The following is a 21,273-nucleotide window of genomic DNA, read 5'->3' as shown; positions in this document are numbered from 1 at the left end:
AACAACGGGGCGGGGACAGCTGGTGGAGACATCACAGAGGAGGGCAGGACTGCCTTCCTGCATCACAGCATCCTCTAGCTTGAGGCCGGTACACGTTGACCTAAGGGCAAGGATGTCTGGGTCGCTGGGCTGGTCGGCAGCCATAGCGGAGAAATCCACACCGAGGTGCACAGGACACACAAGCACACGCGACAGACAATCAGCAACAGGGTTGGACTTCCCGGCCACATGCTGAATGTCCGTTGTGAACTCGGAGATGGCCGCTAGGTGGCGCTGCTGACGAGCAGACCACGGCTCAGTCACCTTGGACATGGCGAAAGTCAGCGGTTTATGATCCACATAAGCCGTGAATGAGCGACCCTCCAGCAGGAAGCGGAAATGATGGGTTGCAAGGTGCAGTGCCAGCAACTCCCGGTCAAAAACGCTGTACTTGTGCTTGCTATCTCGCAGTTTGCGGCTAAAAAATGCGAGTGGTTGCCACGCATTTGCCACACGCTGTTCAACCACAGCCCCCACGGCTATGTCAGACGCGTTGGTTGTTAAAGTTATGGACGCCGTGGGTGTGGGATGGGCGAGGAGGGCAGCGTTAGCCAGGGTGCACTTAGCTCCGTCAAAGGTCTGGACCCGTTGGGGGTCCAGTCGACAGGGTCGTTAGCCTTCTTAAGCCGCAGGGCTTCGTAAAGTGGCTGAAGGAGGTGGGCAGCGCGAGGGAGGAAACAGTTATAGAAATTCACCATGCCCAAGAATTCCTGCAATGCCTTAACAGAGACAGGCTGGGGAAATTCCGCCACCGCTTGCACCTTAGAAGGCAACGGGACCACGCCTTGCGGTGAAATGCAGTGACCCAAGAAGTCAATCACCGGCAGTCCAAACTGACACTTGGCCGGGTTGACTATCAGGCCGTGATGTCCACACGACGGAAAACCTGTTTCAGGTGCGCCAGGTGCTCTTCAGCTGACGGACTGGCCACTAATATGTCGTCGAGATAAACGAACAGGAAAGCAAGGTCACGCAACACCGAGTCCATCAGCCTCTGAAAGGTTTGCGCTGCCCCCTTCAAGCCAAAAGGCATGCGCATGAACTCAAAAAGCCCAAATGGGGTGATCACTGCGGTCTTGGGCACGTCCTCTGCGTGCACGGGAATCTGATGATAGCCGCGCACCAGGTCCACCTTAGAGAAAATAGTGGTACCTGCCAGGCGTATGGAAAAGTCCTGTATGTGTGGGATGGGATAGCGGTCATTGGCGGTGATGTTGTTCAGGCGGCAAAAGTCGCCGCAAGGCCGCCACGACCCATCCGCCTTGGGCACCATGTGAACGGGCTGTTGGATCGCCTCACTATACCCAGACACTCCATGATGGCGAACTCCTCCTTAGCAATAGCCAATTTTACCAAGTTGAGGCGCCGCGCGCGCAAAAACTGGCGGTCCCACAGTGGGAATGAAATGTTCTACCCCGTGTTTAGTAACCGCGGTGGAAAAGGCAGGTGGAGTCACTGATTGAAAATCCGCCAGCAAACGTTGAAAAACGTCACCTAATGCTAAAAAGTTAGTGTGTGTTAATGGCCCGGCTCCCCCTGTCTCGCACGGAAAAGTGGCGAAAGACACAGCATCAATTAAACGGCGGTTTGCAACATCAACAAGCAGACCATTAGCACACAGAAAATCCGCGCCGATAATAGGAACAGTAATGGAGGCGACTACAAAGTCCCTCTCAAAATGGCGCCCGTGGAAGCAAACAGTCACCAACCTTGTGCCAAACACCGCAATGGACGAACCGTTGGCTGCACTCAACAGTGGGCCGCCGCCTTCGGCTGACATGTCTGTCTTAGCTGGAGGGAGGAGTCTCTTTTGCGAGCCTGAGTCCACCAGAAACCGTCTTCCTGACATTGAGTCCGTAATGAAGAGCAGCTCACTACGTCCACCAGCGCCCACAGCTGCTACTGAGTGCTGGCCCTGGAGTTTCCTGGCGCCTCAAATGTGCACGGAGGGATGCAGCGCCTAGCCTTGCTGCCGAACCGCTGGTGGAAGAAACAGAGGCCACTCCCGCGCCGTCTCCAGGCAGTCACTCCAGCCACCACCATCGGGTCTGCGTCCTCTGACGCCGGCTGCAGAGGCTCCGATGCCACACTCTTCACAGAGAACCGTCTGGTAGCCAGCAGGACCCGATCGGCCTCCTCAGCCAAACCTCGGCAGTCACCAGCGGCCAGACACGGGGAGTTAGCCAAAGTTGCGCGTACAGGAGACGGGAGCTGACGCAGGAAAACGTGTGGGAAAAGGAATCCACCTTCGTCCGAGCCTAGCAGCGACAGCATATTGTCCATGAGATCCACAGCCGTCCCGTCGCCCAAACCGGATAGGGAAAGGATCCTATCTGCCCTCTCTGCGGCAGATAGGCTGTACCTCCGGAGCAGAAGATGTTTGAGGGCGACGTATTTACCATTTTGCGGGGGGGGGGCGCGCAACAGCTGCATGGCACGGGGTGTGGACTGCTGGTCCAGCACAGCAACGATCAAATAGTATCTGGAGTCGTCCGCGGAGATTCCACGCACGTGGAACAGCGCCTTGACATGCTGAAACCACGAAGCCAGGTCACTCTGCCAGAACTCTGGGAGCTTCACAGCCGCGGTGAGAACAGCCGGCTGTGAGAGTTGGGGCGGCGCGGCCGAATTGGATTCACACTCTTCTTCTGCTCAAAACATGTTCAATTCGGGGTTACCAATGTGGCAGGATGAGGAAAAACACAGGAGATGAAGGCGAGTTTGAAGTTTATTCCTCAGCTCCTAAAGCCAAAACTACAGCAGGAACAACCCTGCACCAGCGAGCCCGAGAACGTAAACCACGCCCCCAGCTCACAGTCCTGCTGGGTGAAAGGCATAGCCCCTAGTGTCCACCACAATATAATAATAAATCAAACTTATATAGCGCTTTTCTAACATTCAAAAGTCACTTTACAATAAACCGGTGAAATGGGAAAACAGATAAACAACACAGACATACAGGGATAGATGGGAGGGGGGGGGTATGAGAGGGAGAAGCGGCAGCCAACGCAACGCCAGCAGTACTCTCCAATTTAAAGAGATGCAAAAGGGCAAGGGAACAAGAGCATATGAAGCTGATCGTTGTTTTTGGTCGTTATGCTACTGTATTGTTTATAAGGGTGGGGATAACTGCAGTCAGTTGAGACCAAAGAGGTCAGTTAGATGAGTGATGAAATGTTTCTCTCAATAAATGTGTCCAGATGAACTGATTCAACTTTTCTGTGATTGTTTCTTTATGTTTTGTCTCTTTCCTTCTTTGTCCTGTTTTTTCCACCCCTCTTCTCCTGTCCTCAAGGTTGTTGGTGCCAAGGTGGTTACAAATGCTAAGAGCCCTGGAGCTCGATGCTATGGCTTTGTCACCATGTCCTCTACAGAGGAGGCCACTAAGTGTATCAGCCATCTACACAGGACTGAGCTGCATGGCAGGATGATTTCTGTGGAGAGGGTGTGTGTTATGGGATTTCGTCTTTGGGTTTTTTGTTTGATTAAGTTAACATTTTCCTAATGGTCTACTTCCCTTACCATAGCTCTCAATGTACAATGCATCCGGAAAGTATTCACACCCCTTCACTTTCCCCGCATTTTGTTATGTTACAGCCTTATTCCAAAATGGATTAAATTCCTTCTTTTTTTCTCATCAATCTACACACAATACCCCATAATGACAAAGTGAAAAAGGTTTTGTAGAATTTTTTGCAAATCTATTAAAAATAAAAAACTGAAATATTGCATGTACATAAGTATTCACACCCTTTGCTATGACGCTCAAAATTGAGCTCAGGTTCATCCTGGTTCCACTGATCATCCATGAGATGTTTCTACATCTTGATTGGAGTCCACCTCTAGTAAATTCAATTGATTGCACATGATTTGGAAAGGCACACACCTTTCTATATAAGGTCCCACTGTTGACAGTGCATGTCAGAGCAGAAACCAAGCCATGAAGGCAAAGGAATTGTCTGTGGACCTCCGAGACAGGATTGTATCGAGGCACAGATCTGGGGAAGGGTACACAAAAATTTCTTCAGCTTTGAAGATCCCGAAGAGCACAGTGGTCTCCATCATTCGTAAATGGAAGAAGTTTGGATCCACCAGGACCCTTCCTAGAGCTGGCTGCCCAGCCAAACTGAGCAATCGGGGGAGAAGGGCCTTGGTCAGGGAGGTGACCAAGAACCCGATGGTCACTCTGACAGCTCCAGCGTTCCTCTGTGGAGATGGGAGAACCTTCCAGAAGGACAACCATCTCTGCAGCACTCCCCCAATCAGGCCTTTATGGTAGAGTGGCCAGACGGAAGCATCTGCTCAGTAAAAGGCACATGACAGCCCACTTGGAGTTTGCCAGAAGGTACCTAAAGGACTCTCAGACCATGAGAAACAAGATTCTCTGGTCTGATGAAACCAAGGTTGAACTCTTTGGCCTGAATGCCAAACTTCACGTCTGGAGGAAACCAGGCACCTCTCATCACCCTGCTAATACCATCCCTACAGTGAAGCATGGTGGTGGCAGCATCATGCTGTGGGGATGTTTTTCAGCGGCAGGAACTGGGAGACTAGTCAGTATCGAGGGAAAGATGAATGGAGCAAAGTATAGAGAGATCCTTGATGAAAACCTGCTCCAGAGCGCTCAGGACCTTAGACTGGGGTGAAGGTTTACCTTTCAACACGACAATGACCCTAAGCACACAGCCAAGACAATGAAGGAGTGGCTTCGGGACAAGTCTGTGAATGTCCTTGAGTGGCTCAGTCAGAGCCCAGACTTGAACCCTATTGAACATCTCTGGAAAGACCTGAAAATAGCTGGGCAGCGACGCTCCCCATCTAACTTTACAGAGCTCGAGAGGATCTGCAGAAAAGAATGGGAGAAATACCCCAAATATAGGTGTGCCAAGCTTGTAGCTTCATACCCAAGAAGACTTGAGGCTGTAATCGCTGCCAAGGGTGCCTCAACCAAGTACTGAGTAAAGGGGATGAATACTTATGTACATGCAATATTTCAGTTTTTTATTTTTAATTTACAAAAATTTCTACAAAACCCTTTTCACCCTTGTCATTATGGGGTATTGTGTGTAGATTGATGACAAAAAAAAAGAGGAATTTAATCCATTTTGGAATAAAGCTGTAACATAACAAAATGTGGGGGAAGTGAAGAGGTGTGAATACTTTCCGGTTGCACTGTAAATGTCACAGTAGGGATAAATTTATTTAGCATTCTAATTTGCAACTTCAAAAATTTGCATTGATGAAAACAAGTTAAAGGATTGTCTGGTACAGCATTCATTTGGAATGAAAACGTGCATATTCTTGGCCTTTCATGGTTCATTGTTGCCCACCACAACGTGAGATCGAGAACATGAGCAGCTGTTTAGGATATGTTAAGATGTCAGTCAGCATAATAAAGTGAATGGAATCTGAAAAGAAATATTTAGCACATGTTTTTGTTAAGCTGCTCTTTTGAGGGGTCTCATGCAAATCTAAATTTTTTAGATTAAAACAGAATTTAGCAAAATAATTAACTTTCACAGTAACCAAACAATTTCATAATTTTTTGAAGTCATCATAGCAAATTACGTTCTTTGTATTGGTTGTGTAGAATTAATCATAATCCGTTCCTTGACATCTGCAGGCCAAAAATGAGCCGACAGGGAAGAAGCCTGCAGACAAGAATGACACTAAGAAGTCTGGCAGTGACAGGAGACACTCCTCAGACTCCAAGTAAGGAGACTTGTATGGTGATTAACAGAGCTTTGGAAAATAATCATGCATGCAAGTTATCCCTTTTTGAAAATAACATAGCTTTATTCACATAAAGTTGAATCTGTTCATCTGAACGCAATGTTTCTTGAGAGAGAAGTTTAGTCACTCATCTAAGTGACCTCTTCAGTCTCAACTGACAGCAGGTATCCCCACCCTTTCAAACAATATAGCATAATGACTGAAAATGATATACTTCATTTTGCAAATTGTCGTCACCATCAACTAGAGTTACAATTGCAATGTGTACTATTCACAGAATTACTCGTAACTAGTCTATGTGAGGAGGGAACAACCATCCCTGGACTGTGGGGGGGCTAAGGGCCATGACACACCAGGCTGAAGGTGTTGGGCTGTCGATGAGCGTCTGTGGCCCTAGTTTTTGCGGTGTATCCTGCACCGTTGGCACTAGTCGGACCCCTGTCGGCAGCTTTTCGGCCGGTTCAGCATGTTGAATCTGTGGCGGAGCCTGTCGGTGAGAGAGATGACTGATTGACTGTTCAGCTTTGCGAATCAGTGCACAAGAAGAGAAATGGTAGTTACGAAAACAAGTTAATGACTAAGTCAAGAGGCCACACACACACAAGTCTGAACAGGAAAGAGCCAAGCGAAATTTTTAAAATTGGGAGGTTTCATTTATCTCCAGCTTTCAACACAGGTTCGGGAAAGCCCCTTGAGCCTGTCACTGTAGTATCCATGATTTCACCCATTTCGTGCGATTTCTCCTTAGTTTTTGCCTCTGCCTCTTCCTTTCTTCTTCCACAAACAAAAGACCAAGGGCTGACCTCGCCAGTGCCATTTGCAACTTTATTGGGCATATTCTCGATTAGAAGTTGCTATATTATGACACTGTCTGTAGTGAGCGAGAGTTGAGTGAAAATGGTAAGCAAACTGCTTTGTTTACGGTTTGAATATCCGCAGTCCTGGGTCTTCCGGTTTCACATTTTGAATGATGAATACAGACTGTTGACTACTAAACTTGTTCTGAATAAACACGACGTTTATCTTCAGTGAAACCGACTTTATTCACTCCATTTCTTCACGATACCAAGCGACCAGCAACTTGCTCTCAGCATGAGCACCACCACAACTGCGCATGACAAGAGACTCCCGCCTAGAAGGGGCAATACACTGCACATGCATAACCTGACCAGAAGGGGAGCTGTCCTCCATTACATTAACTAAATAGGGATGCACAGAGATAACAACATGTTAACAATCTCATTCTCTTTTTTTAAAGAAATAAACAGAAAACAAAAAATGAAATTCACAGCGTGAATTATGGAACATACATTTCCAGAGAAATCAACATGTCATGGAAACATTTGAGAACAAAATCAATTGTCCATCCAACACCCTTTTAACCCAGGTCCCATTGTCCTTCACAGAGTGCCTTTAAGAGCACAAGAGCCGATGCTCCTTTCTTTGTGAGACAGTCAGTGAGTTGAGTTTTCGTGTCTGACCAACGCACCTCCTTGATCTTCTTGCTTTGTATGAGTTCTTTAATGCTACTGATTTCCAGCCTAAGTCTTTTCTCTGTGACTTGCTTTGTAGACTTGAGAGCATCATACAGAGAGTGGTTATCAGTCACACAGAGCACGGAGGGAGCATTCAGTTCAGCATTGCCAGTAGTTAGTTCAGAAAATAGTGTGGCCAGAAACATTGCATTGTCTACTCCATCTGACATAGCAAGAGTTTCCCCTGCGACTGTACTGCGGACCACACGTCTGATTTTCTTAGAGTGCCAGCTGAGTGGGGAAAACTTCCCTCTTTCTCCCATAAGTGTTATCAAAGTACCTCCCTGTGTACCTCCATCAGGGAGGTTCCCAAACGAAGCATCACTGAATACTATCAAGTTCAAAGCATCAGTGTTTCCCAGATGTTGGAATCTGAGTGTTACCTTTTCAGATTTAAGCTTACGGATAACCTTATTAGCCTCATGAATAGATTGTACTGTTGCCCCTTTTATATTAGAAGCCAAACAACACGAGTCAAACATAACATCAGGTCTTGTTTGTTTAGCAACCCATAGGATTTGTCCTATTTTTGACCGTAGCTGCTCTCTTTCAGTGTCATTAAGGGGCTCACTTCTCTGTGTGGCCCGACCTGCTTGAATGGGTATAGGCTGCAGATTGTCAATGTAACTTTGTTGGTGTACCTGTACCTCACCGTTTACCGTTACAAAATCCATTCCTACATAAGAAAACTTTTCATGCTCCTCACGACCAACCTTAAACACAGATTTCAGTTGCGGGATTACGTTTGATGAAAAGTTTGATGTGCCTGCCCAGAGAAAATCATCTACATGACATGCAAGCACCCCAGTGACCTTAAATTGCTCATCCAACCAATAAAATATTGCTGGATCCGCCTGAGACACTCTACCACCAGTAGTCTGCATGATTTCCTTCACTTTGTTGTACCAATATAGTGATGCGTCTGCAAGTCCATAAACACATTTCTTAAGTTTCCATACAACATGTTCACAGCCTGCTTCTGTAGGGGGGCGGATATAAATATCCCTGGATAGCTCCATACCCTGTAAAAATGCCGATTTGATGTCCATAGAATGCACTTCCCACTGGTTTTGACATATCACTGATAACATAAGTCTAAGTGAATCAGTAGCACATGTAGGGGAATCCTTTTGTAGCTCTTGAATATTTATCTCTTCAAAACCTCTGGCAACCAGTCGTGCTTTAGGCACAATACCCTTAGGTGTTTCTTTAAGACTACAAACCTATCTAGTAGAGATACATTTCTGACCTGCATCTTTAACTACCTCGAAGACATTATTATTGTGCCAGTTCTTTATTTCTTCCTGTTTAGCTGCATCAAATGAGATGTCTTTCGTTATAAGTACATCAGCTTCTCTGTCTATTTCTATGTGAAGATTATCAACTTCTGAGATATCAACTGATACCTTTTGCCCATCGCTTCCATTATTCTCTAGATGTTGCATGTTATACCATGTTTTATATTTCCCTGTAGCTTTGCCTGCTCTCCCCAAGACTCTTGCTCTAAGTAGAGTATTGTCACCTCTGTTCATATATGTTACAGTCTGTCCTGTTTTTAAACTCATACCTGCAGAGGGGACAGGATTATCATGTGCATTAGGCCTATGGGCCATTTCAGTATGTGCAACATTACTTTCAGGTAATTCATTCTCTGTATTTTGTTCACTGGCTAAATCATCAGCTACATTGTTTATACCTTGTTCATCATTTCCTGTTTCTGTGTCTTGTTCATCATTTACTGCTTCAGCATCATTTTCATTTTGTACCATTTGTTCTTCGTTAACCCTTGTGTTCACCTTGGAAAGTCTAGAGTGATGTACTCGCACTAAGATTCCACCATGCCTTACAAAAACAACAGCTTCATCCTGACCAATAACAATTCCTGGTCCTTTCCACTCATTACATTCAGCTCGTTTGTAATACACCTTGTCACCCATGTCATATTTTTCATCTGTAGCTCTGAGCTGTTTATGTAGTGCTCGTCTTATCCTTTCTGAGCACTCTGCTTCAGTGAATGCTTTTCTAGCAGCATGTAGGGCCGAAATGTGCTCTCCTACTCTAGCACTCATAGTAGTACCCTCTAGTGCGGGTGGTTTATCAACCAGTACAGAAGGAAGGTTAGGATTCAAACCATACACAAGTTGACGTGGACTGTAGCCGTGCACATTATGCATACTGTTCTTAGCCATAAGAGCCCAGTCCAGGGCCGTTTCCCAGTCACAGCCACTTTCTCGCCTGACCTTCAGAATGATGTCGGTGAGGGTCTGATTATGCCTCTCCAGTAGTCCGTTGCTCCAGGGACCGTATCCCGCTGTTGTTTTCGTCTCAATGTTAAAGTTCTCACATCACGGAACTCTGCATTATTGAATTCTCCTCCGTTATCGCTGTAGAGCCTCTGGGGGGCGCTGTGGATTCCTATCCATGTATGAAGAAATGACTTGACGATCTCTGAGGACTTCTTGGTTTTTACAATGCTTCCTGTGCTGAACCTTGTGAATTGATCAATGATGTGGAGGTACCATACCCCTGGTTCCAACTCATGCAAATCTACTGCCACCGTTTCATTAAACGTTGAAGCAAGAGGCAAGCCCACAGCAGGCTTTGGCTTCGTCTTGCTGTATCTCTGGCAAATGTCACAGTCCTGTACTATGTGCTGCAAAATTGTGTCACACTCTGTCTTTATTTCCAGAGCTATGGATGAGCCGCTGTAGCCTCTCGGCGGAGGCGTGACCGAACTGTTTATGCAATTTCAGAAGAACTTTGTGTTTCTCATTTGCGGTCATATTTTCTGTGACTGAGGACCTCATCTTCATTCAGGCTGTTCTCTGGAGCCGTCAGTGCTTCAGTTTCTATTGGCTTTGTTTCTGTGCTCTTGTCTCTGATATCTATACAATAGTGTCCTGAGCTGGTTAATTCAAGAGGGATATTTTGATTAAACATCACAGCACTATCATTCTCCATATCCAAAATGGTCCCTGCCCTTTTCAGTGAAGTCTTACTCAGAAGCAGTGGGATATCAGCTTTAACTACTTCAGTTTCCACTTGACATTTTGTCTGTCCTATTTTTGCAGGCAGTTTCAGTATTTTGGAGGAATGTACTATATTCCCATCTCCAAAGCGAAATGGTCTGCTGCTTGGAATTTCACTTTGCGCTATCTGGTTCACTTGGCTTTGACTGAGGTCTGCGACAAAATTTTCCAACCACTTTTCTCCGCATACTGTACGGGTACATGCAGTATCAATGATGGCTGTCCCTAACGACTCAGTCAGAAAGATCTCTGATGCTGATTCAGACAGCGAGGCTTTGGTAAACAATGTGTCCTCTACTTTTGCTGGCTCTTCAGTTAGCTTTACTTGCTCGCTATTCTTGTGGGGACAGTCCTTGGCCCAATGGAACGTGCTCTGACATACAGCACATTTTGATCGCCTACCGAACCTATCCAGTGGGTTAGTACCTTGTAACGGTGGCTTTTGTTGTCCAACCTGTGTTGTCTGTGACTCTTGTCCAGCTTGCTGCACAACGTTACTTGTTCGTTTAAATCTTCCTCGCGAGCGCTGCTCTGTGTAGAACACTTCATCTTTTACTTGTATGCCATTAGTCGCGTCGACTTGTATTTTCCCTCCAAAAATCCTCCTGAGCGCGGACTTCATTGCCGCAAACGTTAGATCCGTACACGCTGTCAGCGCCATTTGCCTACTCCTCTCGTCTAGACAAGCCGTATCCAAAAGTTTAAAAGCCAATACGGCATCGGGAAGAGTCATATTATATTTTTTCTTTCTATTGTATCGCTGCTCAAAGTCAATCACATAGTCCGCCATGGACACAGAACTGTCCTTCTTGATACAGTCAAAATACGAATAAGCATCGTAAGCGCAGTCCCTCTCTTCTTTGAGAAACATTCCATCTAGTTTTGCAATTAAAACGTCCATACCCCCATCTGTATTCAAGTCTGCAGCGGGTATTTCCATGGCGATATCCCTTGCCCTTCCTTCAAGCCCCAGGACGACAGCAAGGGCCTGTTTCTTCTTATCCAGCTCAGTAACGAGCTTCCACATAGCAACTTCATTTTTCCAACTCTCGTACGGTCGGGACTCATCGAACTTCGGTGGAACTTTGTAGCTAGCAGAAGCCATTTTCTTCTAACCATCGACTGCTACCAATGTTGACTACTAAACTTGTTCTGAATAAACACGACGTTTATCTTCAGTGAAACCGACTTTATTCACTCCATTTCTTCACGATACTAAGCAACCAGCAACTTGCTCTCAGCATGAGCACCACCACAACTGCGCATGACAAGAGACTCCCGCCTAGAAGGGGCAATACACTGCACATGCATAACCTGACCAGAAGGGGAGCTGTCCTCCATTACATTAACTAAATGGGGATGCACAGAAATAACAACATGTTAACACAGACTACCGCCACGTGCTGGTATGGAGAGTTATTTCCTCTCATGCAGGCGCAGAACATACGTGCTAGTTGTCCATTGGCTGTAGTCTTTGCGGTGTGTTCAAGTGCTACTTTTTGGCCCAGGCGCAGGCAACATGAGGCGACGCAACAGTCGGCCTTCGTCGCTGCTAGTTCGCTGATGTCGGTTTGGTGTGTCTGGGCCCTAAATACACCTGTTGCCATCTTATAATGCTGTGATAGTAACTATTCTCCAATCCTCTGTGAATAGTACATAAACTCTAGTTAATGGTCACAACAGTTTGCATATGGAACTGATTGTTGTTTTTTTCTCGCGTCATTTTGCCACTGTATTGTTTATAAGGGTTGGGATACCTGCCGTCAGTTGAGACTGAAGAAGTCAGATGAGTGATGAAACGTTTCTCTAAATAAATGTTCTGTCCAGGTGAACTGATTTCAACTGTCTGTGATTTCCTTACCTGGATTATTGAGCATGCATTAAGAAATGGCTTTACATTGTTCTAAAGTGCTTTGCAGCACCATGTGTGCATACAATTTTTAGCACAGTTAGTCCCAGTGGAGATGAAACTCTTTCCCTATTCAGTTTCAGTGCTAAGCTCTACCTATCAACTCATAAAGCACCAAATACAATATCCAATATACAGAGCCATATAGGTAATGCTTGTATATTGAGTTCAAAATTGATGTTATGTTATAACTTCTGCAGGTCTGATGGCAAGGATGATAAGTCAGAGGGTGAAGGAAAAGATGGCAAAGGTGAGGTGGAGTCAGAATGCACAGGTTAAGTGGAACTTTGTTTGAGTCACTTTGTTTTTGGATAAGTGTTTGTAACACTCATCCAGAATTGTTTGTCATTGTTTGTAGGCCGTAATGAGAGGACTGTAGTGATGGACAAATCCAAGGGAGAGCCAGTTATCAGCGTTAAAACCAAAAGCAAGGAGCGAGTAAGTCAGTCCAATATTCAAATAAAAAATGACAAGTGTTTTACATCTGTAGCTTCATTGTTTATCCTCCACACTTTGACGTGTGAATTCTGCACGGGCCTGTCCTTTTAATAAATTGAACATAGCGGTGTCATGTTTGCCTTAGTTGATTACACAAAATCTACCATTAACAGTAACTGGTAGTCAGTCTCACAAGTGTTAACACCCTCTATTAACCTTGTCTTTTCTAATTGAGCTGTAAATGTGCTCATGTAAAACAGTTAATATTGTAACAACATCGTGCAAATAGACAATCCTAAGCAGTGTATTTCTAGTTTGTAAATTGATCTCACTGCCCCATCATTAACACACAGTGATGGCATGCATGGCTGCAGCAAGTCACATTAATTATATAAGAATCTAAAAGCTTGCAAAGGCCAGTGCCTCAGCATAGAACTTACATTTTTAACAAACTTCCAGGAAACGTACGGCGGTTCTGATGGTCTTTATACTCCCCCTTATTTATTTATTTATTTATGTTTGTGTTGTATCAGGAGTTCTGAACAAGTGCAACACAAGTATGGAAGCGCAGTTTCATTCAAGTTATATAGAAACCAAGCTTTAAACAAATGACCTCAATGCACACCACGGAATTAAGGCTGTCATTGCCTATGATACTTAATGCCGGTCTGCACATTTATAAATCTCCAGCATCTCATTGTAAGGTTATTCTTCTCCACCTCTGATGTCTTGTTACACTTTACTTTCATCCAGAGCTCTAAGAGTCGGGACCGCAAGTCGTCTAGTAAGGAGAAGAAAGAAATCCTGTCGTTTGACCAGATCAAGCAGCAGAGGGAGAGAGAGAGGCAGAGGCAGCGGGAGAGAGAGATAAGGGAGGCGGAGAGGCGTAGACACACTGGGTAAGGAGGATGGAGGCAGTGGCTAGAGGGCGCATTCTCAAACTGACCTATGACATAAAAATAATTCAAAATCTTCTTCCTTTTTTTTTTTTGTTTTTTGGATTTGAATATTAAAACACCAACACATAAATTATGTTATTTGTAGTGTGAAGTCATTTGCTAAGAGGGCTCTATGGGGTTTTTTTAAAAAAAAATTTTTTCTTCCTGAATAATTTTTTTTGGTGTCCCACTCCATCTTGATTTAGCGACCGTGACCGTGATGGCCGCTCGGAACGTGAGCGCATCCGATTGTTTCGGGAGAAGGAGGAACGGGAGCGCTTGCTTCGGAAGAGGAGCTGGCTAGAGGTACACCCGATAACAAATATATATATATATATATAGAGAGAGAGAGAGAGAGAGAGAGAGAGAGAGAGAGAGAGAGAGAGAGAGAGAGAGAGAGAGAGAGAGAGAGAGAGAGAGAGAGAGAGAGAGAGAGAGAGAGAGAGAGAGAGAGAGAGAGAGAGAGAGAGAGAGAGAGAGAGAGAGAGAGAGAGAGAGAGAGAGAGAGAGAGAGAGAGAGAGAGAGAGAGAGAGAGAGAGAGAGAGAGAGAGAGAGAGAGAGAGATTTCTAAAACAATGTTGGAAAGTGCTCTACAAAGAAATAAAACCAGACAAGGCAAAAATAAGAATAAGACCAAATAAGTAAGAATAAAAATAAAACAGTATGGATAAATAAAAACAAATGTCAAACATTTGTTAAAGTTTTCACAAAAAGAAAAGTTGTAAGATGATATTTACTTGATTTGTCATAGTTGGATAGGAAGAGAGTTCTATAGTGTGGGGGCTCTTAACAGCAAAAGCCTGATCAAACTTTGTGACAAACCAAGACCTAGGAATAACCAGCAGGGCTCCATCTGCGGATCTTGATGGTCAAGAGAGCGTATACCAGGTAAATAGATCAGAAATGTACAGTGTAGGACGTAGTTACCCAGAACAACAGAAAAAGTTCTGTTGGTGAGGTAAGAGCATAATAAGCTAAGAGTGAAGCCCTTGATGCCAACCCACGTCTCTTACGCGATGTAAGAGGATGTTGTGGTCGATTGAAAGACATCACCTAAAGTCTAAAAGAACTAAAATCGAGCAGTCACCTCTGTCTGCAGTCAGCAGTAGGTAATTGGCGACCTTAATTAGAGCTGTCTCAGTACTATGAAGTGCTCTAAAACCAGACTGAAAATGGTTAAAAACACTATTAGTGTTCATAAAAGAAATCAATTGAGATGAAATTACTTTCCAGAATCTTACATAGAAATGAGTCTGTAGTTACTTAAGGGCAGGGAATCTAAATTTAGGTTTCTTCAGCAATGGGTGAACAATTGCATGCTTAAAACTATCTGGAAAAGGACCAGAGGCCATGAATTATTAAGAATTTGCTGAATATTTGGGCCATCGGTTGAAAATACCTCCTTGAGCAGCTTAGTAGGAATGATGTTTAAGATGCAGGAGGAGGAGTTCATATTGGAGACTGTACTCGTCACACTGAAATTGTAATTGGTTGAAACTGGGTAAAAGAGGCAGAATTAACGTGGGGAATAGAATGAATGCAAGAGCCAAGCTGAATTAGGGACCTCACCTTATTTGCCTCACCTTATTTACAAAATGAGTGAGAAGTGCTTTGGATAACTCGACATCAGGTTCAAAAAAATAAGTGGAGGGATCATTAATCCATCCATCCATTATCCAAACTGCTTATCCTGCTCTCAGGGTCGCAGGGATGCCGGAGCCTATCCCAGCAGTTATTGGGCAGCAGGCGGGGAGACATGCTGGACAGGCTGCCAGGCCATCACAGGGCCGATACACACTTTCACACCTAGGGACAATTTAGTACGGCCAATTCACCTGACCTAAATGTCTTTGGACTGTGGGAGGAAACCGGAGCACCCGGTGGAAACCCACGCAGACACGTGGGTTTCCGTGGGAGAATGTGCAAATTCCACACAGAGGACAACTCGGGTTGATCCTTAAGGTTGGACTACCCTGGGGCTTGAACCCAGGACCTTCATGCTGTGAGGCGACCGAGTTAACGACTGTGCCACCGTGCCGCCCGGGACCATTAATAATAGAATCAATAACCCTGAAGAGATTGTGGTTATTTCTTGATATTAGTTCAGAGAGGTACGCTGATCTTGCATCCTTAACTGCCTTCTGGTAAACATTCTGGTAACATTTGGTTTTTAGGGGTGTTAAGCGCTAATTCAGACTTGTTGACCTTTCATTGTGTTCTAATTTTCTGGAGTCTTCTAAGGGCATGGGTGTGATCGTTCAGCCAGGGGAGGTTATTTGATTTTTAATATAGCTGCTGTCTTCAATTCATCCAGCCAAATTAGTGGTTCCAGGGAAGTTTTGTTTATTTTTTATTTTTTTCAGAATATTTCATCTATGAAGTCATGGACCTTATCTATTCCTGACAGTAAATATATATATATATATATATATATATATATATATATATATATATATATATATATATATACCTTGAATGTTTCTTATTACATCCTTCAATTTTATTTCCATCAGAACAAAAATGCAAGCGAAACCCTCACAAGGGACATGTTAATGACCATAAAGAACTTTTGTTTTTGTTTTTTATGTTTTATCTACCTTCCTAGGTGGAGAAACAGCGTCTAGATGCAGACCGCATGGAACGTCAGTTCTTGGAGCGGGAGCGGTTGCGTGTTGAGTACGAGCGACGTCGCGAGCAGGAGAGAATCCACAGGGAGAGGGAGGAGCTCCGACGGCAGCAGGAGCAGCTTCGCTTTGAACAGGATCGCCGCCAAATAAAGAGGCCTTATGACATGGATGGCAGGTAAATAAACCTCCCAGTTGTTGCTCATTAGTATAAACACACATACACACCAAATTTAGTATTCACCAGGGGTTAATGTTAAGCTCTCCCCTTGTTACTGACAAGGGTTCATATCCTGGGTGTTCATAGCCCATATACAGCCTGCCCCCACCATCACCCATGAAGATCTGCACTCGTCGACGGCCCTTACTCAAACCCTCATCATTATGTTTTTTTTTTCCTTGTTGTTTCTGCTATCCTTTTTGTTTTGGTTTTTTTTTTTTGTGTGATGTGTCTGTTTGTTTTTTTGTCTTGCTCTTTAAAGCACTTTGTAAACTTGTGTGCAGTTAGCAAACATAGGCAAGGTTTAATTTCAGTGAACTGCCCGTTTACATTGGCTTAAAAGAAGCCTTATTCTGATTCTATGAACTGTAAAATTGTATGATTTTTTTTTCATCAAAAATGTCCATATTACAGTCTACTAAATAAATATTGCATGCTTCCATATATTAATGTGATTCAGTATGTTCATCAGCCCATTTGCCAGAGCTCAGACCACCTAAAAATGGGTTCTAAATTAAGCTAACCTGCTAGAAATGGAACTTGCCTTATTTCAGGCCAGTGCAAAATGTATTAACTTCAACCTGCATGTAACATATACAGAGTCCCTTAGTGGTCTTTTTTTTTTTCTAGTTCCCTGTGCTCATTTTGCTAAATTGTGCTCTCGTTTTACTCATGATGTGTGTGGGCACTTTTTTTTCCCCTAGTTCATTTTACTAAATCACTTGTCCTTGGGGTTTAGTAAAGTTGGAAATATATTCACAGATTCGCACTTCCCGGATCAATAACTGTTGTAGTATAACCAACAGGGGACCATTGATGAGTGAAGTGATTTTGGGGACACTGCACTGTACAAGAGTGAAGTTATTGAATATTTTTGTAGTATCTCTTCGGTGTTGCACTTTTTAGATGATCCGTGCACACTCATCTCAAGTTGGCTGTACAGAGACCAATGTTATTTGTCTAGCTCGGCGGACGGCTTGTTTTGGTGAAAATTAGGTTGTAGCTCATTGTCTACCTTACTATGGAAGGAAAGAAGCATCGATTGTGATTTAAGCATGTTTCGCGCATGAGCTATTGATCCGTGAAGTGTGAATCTGTGAATATATTTCCAACTTTACCCAGCTCCAAGGACAAGCGATTTAGTAAAATGGGTGCATGAACTAGAAAAAGTCATGTGACCACACACATAATGAGTACATTGTGCGCACGATTTAGTAAGACGAGCACATGAACCAAAAAAAAAAATGATGTGACCACTCAGGGGCTCCGTAAACATGTACATATTGTATTGTGGTCATCTTGCTGAGTCTGATCCAGTGTGACTGGTGTGCTAGGAATTTAAGCTACACCAACATTAGGAATTCACAATAACAAAAAAAAAAGTTCATTTATCAATACTTGGAGCCAAACAAGAAGTTCCATTACATTTGTTCTCTAACAACTGAATACTACGCTTGGGCGGTATCCATATTTTCACACTGTCATGCCGACCTTAATATACAGTGCATCTGGAAAGTATTCACACCCCTTCACTTTCCCCACATTTTGTTATGTTACAGCCTTATTCCATAATGGATTCAATTCCTTTTTTTCTCATCAATCTACATACAATACCCCATAATGACAAAGCGAAAAAGGTTTTGTAGAAATGTTTGCAAATTTATTAAAAATAAAAAACTGAAATATTGCATGTATATAAGTATTCACACCCTTTACTCAGTACTTGGTTGAGGCACCCTTGGCAGCGATTACAGCCTCAAGTCTTCTTGGGTATGAAGCTACAAGCTTGGCACACCTATATTTGGGGTATTTCTCCCATTCTTCTCTGCAGATCCTCTCGAGTTCTGTAAGGTTAGATGGGGAGCGTCGCTGCACTGCTATTTTCAGGTCTTTCCAGAGATGTTCAATGGGGTTCAAGTCTGAGGTCCTGAGCGCTCTGGAGCAGGTTTTCATCAAGGATCTCTCTGTACTTTGCTCCATTCATCTTTCCCTCGATCCTGACTAGTCTCCCAGTTCCTGCCGCTGAAAAACATCCCCACAGCATGATGCTGCCACCACCATGCTTCACTGTAGGGATGGTATTCGCAGGGTGATGAGAGGTGCCTGGTTTCCTCCAGACGTGATGTTTGGCATTCAGGCTAAAGAGTTCAATCTTGGTTTCATCAGACCAGAGAATCTTGTTTCTCATGGTCTGAGAGTCCTTTAGGTGCTTTCTGGCAAACTCCAAGTGGGCTGTCATGTGCCTTTTACTGAGCAGAGGCTTCCGTCTGGCCACTCTACCATAAAGGCCTGATTGGTTGAGTGCTGCAGAGATGGTTGTCCTTCTGGAAGGTTCTCCCATCTCCACAGAGGAACGCTGGAGCTCTGTCAGAGTGACCATCGGGTTCTTGGTCACCTCCCTGACCAAGGCCCTTCTCCCCCGATTGCTCAGTTTGGCTGGGCGGCCAGCTCTAGGAAGAGTCCTGGTGGATCCAAACTTCTTCCATTTACGAATGATGGAGACCACTGTGCTCTTCAGGACCTTCAAAGCTGTAGAACATTTTTTGTACCCTTCCCCAGATCTGTGCCTCGATACAATCCTGTCTCGGAGGTCCACAGACAATTCCTTTGACTTCATGGCTTGGTTTCTGCTCTGACATGCACTGTCAACAGTGGGACCTTATATACGTAGAAAGGTGTGTGCATTTCCAAATCATGTCCAATCAATTGAATTTACTACGGGTGGACTCAAGTCAAGATGTAGAAACCTCTCAAAGATGATCGGTGGAAACAGGATGAATCTGAGCTCAATTTTGAGCGTCATAGCAAAGGGTGTGAATACTTATGTACATGCAATATTTCAGTTTTTTATTTTTAATAAATTTGCAAAAATTTCTACAAAACCTTTTTCACTTTGTCATTATGGGGTATTGTGTGTAGATTGATGAGGAAAAAAAGGAATTTAATCCATTTTGGAATAAGGCTGTAACATAACAAAATGTGGGGAAAGTGAAGGGGTGTGGATACTTTCCGGATGCACTGTATGCCGCGGTATGGGGTATACCGTATTAATAATAAGATATATAAATAAGGTCATAAAAAGTCTTTGCGTTCTGTGAACACGTGTTACCACACGGTGGCAGCACTGCACTAAAACACTTACTTTACCTTACCAACCAAAAGTTAATTTATTATTGATATAATAACAAAGAAAAACAGTCAAAGTCGAGATGACCTGAAAAAGTGGGTGTCAAACATGGAAACTCGTTCTGGAACTTTTATTATTCAACACTGACAATGGTAAAAATAAAGTGTAGACCTAAACATCGTAGCAATGGCAACAATAAATCACAAATGAAAAGCCGAATTCTAACATAAATCACACTAGGCCTAATTGTTTTCAATAAATATTAATATTTAACATTGAAATATTATTTTTTTAAAAACATGTAAAAAACAAAAATATCGCGTGTGTAGGCCTGAACAGAAGAGTCAAAACGCAAGCACAAAATTACAAAAATGTAACGAAACGCTCAGGTCTATGTACAGTGCATTCTAGCTATTTTTTGCTAGAAAGACCAGCATGTCCCCCCTGGTCGGGTTTAAGCAGTGAGCACTGGGGAGTGATGATATTGCCTGCCGTACTAAATACCCACTCCGATGGTGTGCTTGTGGCACAAATGCAGAGCGACTCTGGCCATTGGGGTAACTTGAGGTATTGGCTCGCCACCAAATTAACGGATCCTCCTCTCCGTCGACCATTGGCCCCTGTAGATAAGCGGAGAGCTCCACCACGGAGAGCTCCTCAATGGAAGTGGCAGATGTTGTTGAAGCCCTTTTTTCCCCCAGAAGACTCCCCAAACTTTTTTCTTTTTTGGTTGTGGCTCCAGTTCCTCCTCTTCTTCCTCCCTGATGGTCACCGCCAGACTAGGTGCCTGTCGTCCAAGGTTGATCATTTGTTTTTCAACTTTCTCTTTTGTCTCAGCCAAAGCTTCATCGTGATTGCGGTAGTGAGGATCTAGAAGAGTGGCAATGTGCATCAATTCTTTGAGGTCATCATTTTCATATTTGGCCTTCAACTTGATCAGAATTCCGGTTTTCAATGCAGCTGTCAATTTGGTGTCTTCCTGTGACTCCACCAATACATTATTTTCGAGGTGTTGAAGCATCGACAGAAGCGAGGACACTGTAACATATTCTTCAGCTGATAGAATATTAGTGAAGGCACTGACAGGCTGGAGGGCATTGTTGATGGACTCGTACGTGTACGGCTTGCCAGGTAAGTGATGGCTGAGCCCGTCGGATCATCCGTGAGGACCCGTCGTATGGCCTGTGCTTGCTCCAAGATGTGCCCGATCATATTTTGCTTTGAACCCCAGTGGGTGGCGCAATCCTGAATAAGAACATGTGAAATCAGTATTCAGTCTATGCTCTAATATTGTACACATTTAAATCACACATTCAAAGTGGAGAAAATAATAATAAAAAAAACATAGGCTATACAGTGATCCAACTTAAATGTAACCATTTATTATTTGCTACAGCCTGACTCCATCTGAGGAAATAGGCTACTCAATCATGTTGTGCATGCTGTAAACGAGCCATTCTTGAAGCTATATTGGTGACATACGTTTGTTAATCTGTTATTAAGGACTGATGGATCAACACCATGGAGCTGTCTTTTCAGCACCAGAGCTGTCTCTAAAGTGGCACTCATTCATGAACATAGGCAACTATATGTCAACTAAGATATTTACCGTGACAAGGGCATGCTCCAGGAGACCAAGTTCGGCTTGAGCTTTCCTGAGGTCCCGCTTCTTCTACCAGC

The 21,273-nt window shown here is 44.0% G+C and overlaps 1 protein-coding gene across 1 annotated transcript in view; it reads left to right on the top strand.

Moving 5' to 3' along the window:
- safb (scaffold attachment factor B) overlaps positions 1-21,273 on the top strand; it is a 44,376-nt gene that overhangs the window by 9,480 nt on the left and 13,623 nt on the right. The window contains exons 10-16 of the mRNA XM_056276300.1: positions 3,335-3,484; positions 5,663-5,751; positions 12,446-12,495; positions 12,604-12,683; positions 13,437-13,582; positions 13,828-13,927; positions 16,228-16,424. Coding sequence (XP_056132275.1) covers positions 3,335-3,484; positions 5,663-5,751; positions 12,446-12,495; positions 12,604-12,683; positions 13,437-13,582; positions 13,828-13,927; positions 16,228-16,424 — 812 coding nt within the window. The remainder of the gene's footprint in view (positions 1-3,334; positions 3,485-5,662; positions 5,752-12,445; positions 12,496-12,603; positions 12,684-13,436; positions 13,583-13,827; positions 13,928-16,227; positions 16,425-21,273) is intronic.

Source organism: Lampris incognitus, chromosome 3 (assembly GCF_029633865.1).
Source record: "Lampris incognitus isolate fLamInc1 chromosome 3, fLamInc1.hap2, whole genome shotgun sequence".
In the NCBI taxonomy this organism is placed as follows: Eukaryota; Metazoa; Chordata; class Actinopteri; order Lampriformes; family Lampridae; genus Lampris; species Lampris incognitus.
Note: the sequence above shows the minus strand (reverse complement) of the source record. Positions and strands in the feature narration are given on the sequence as shown.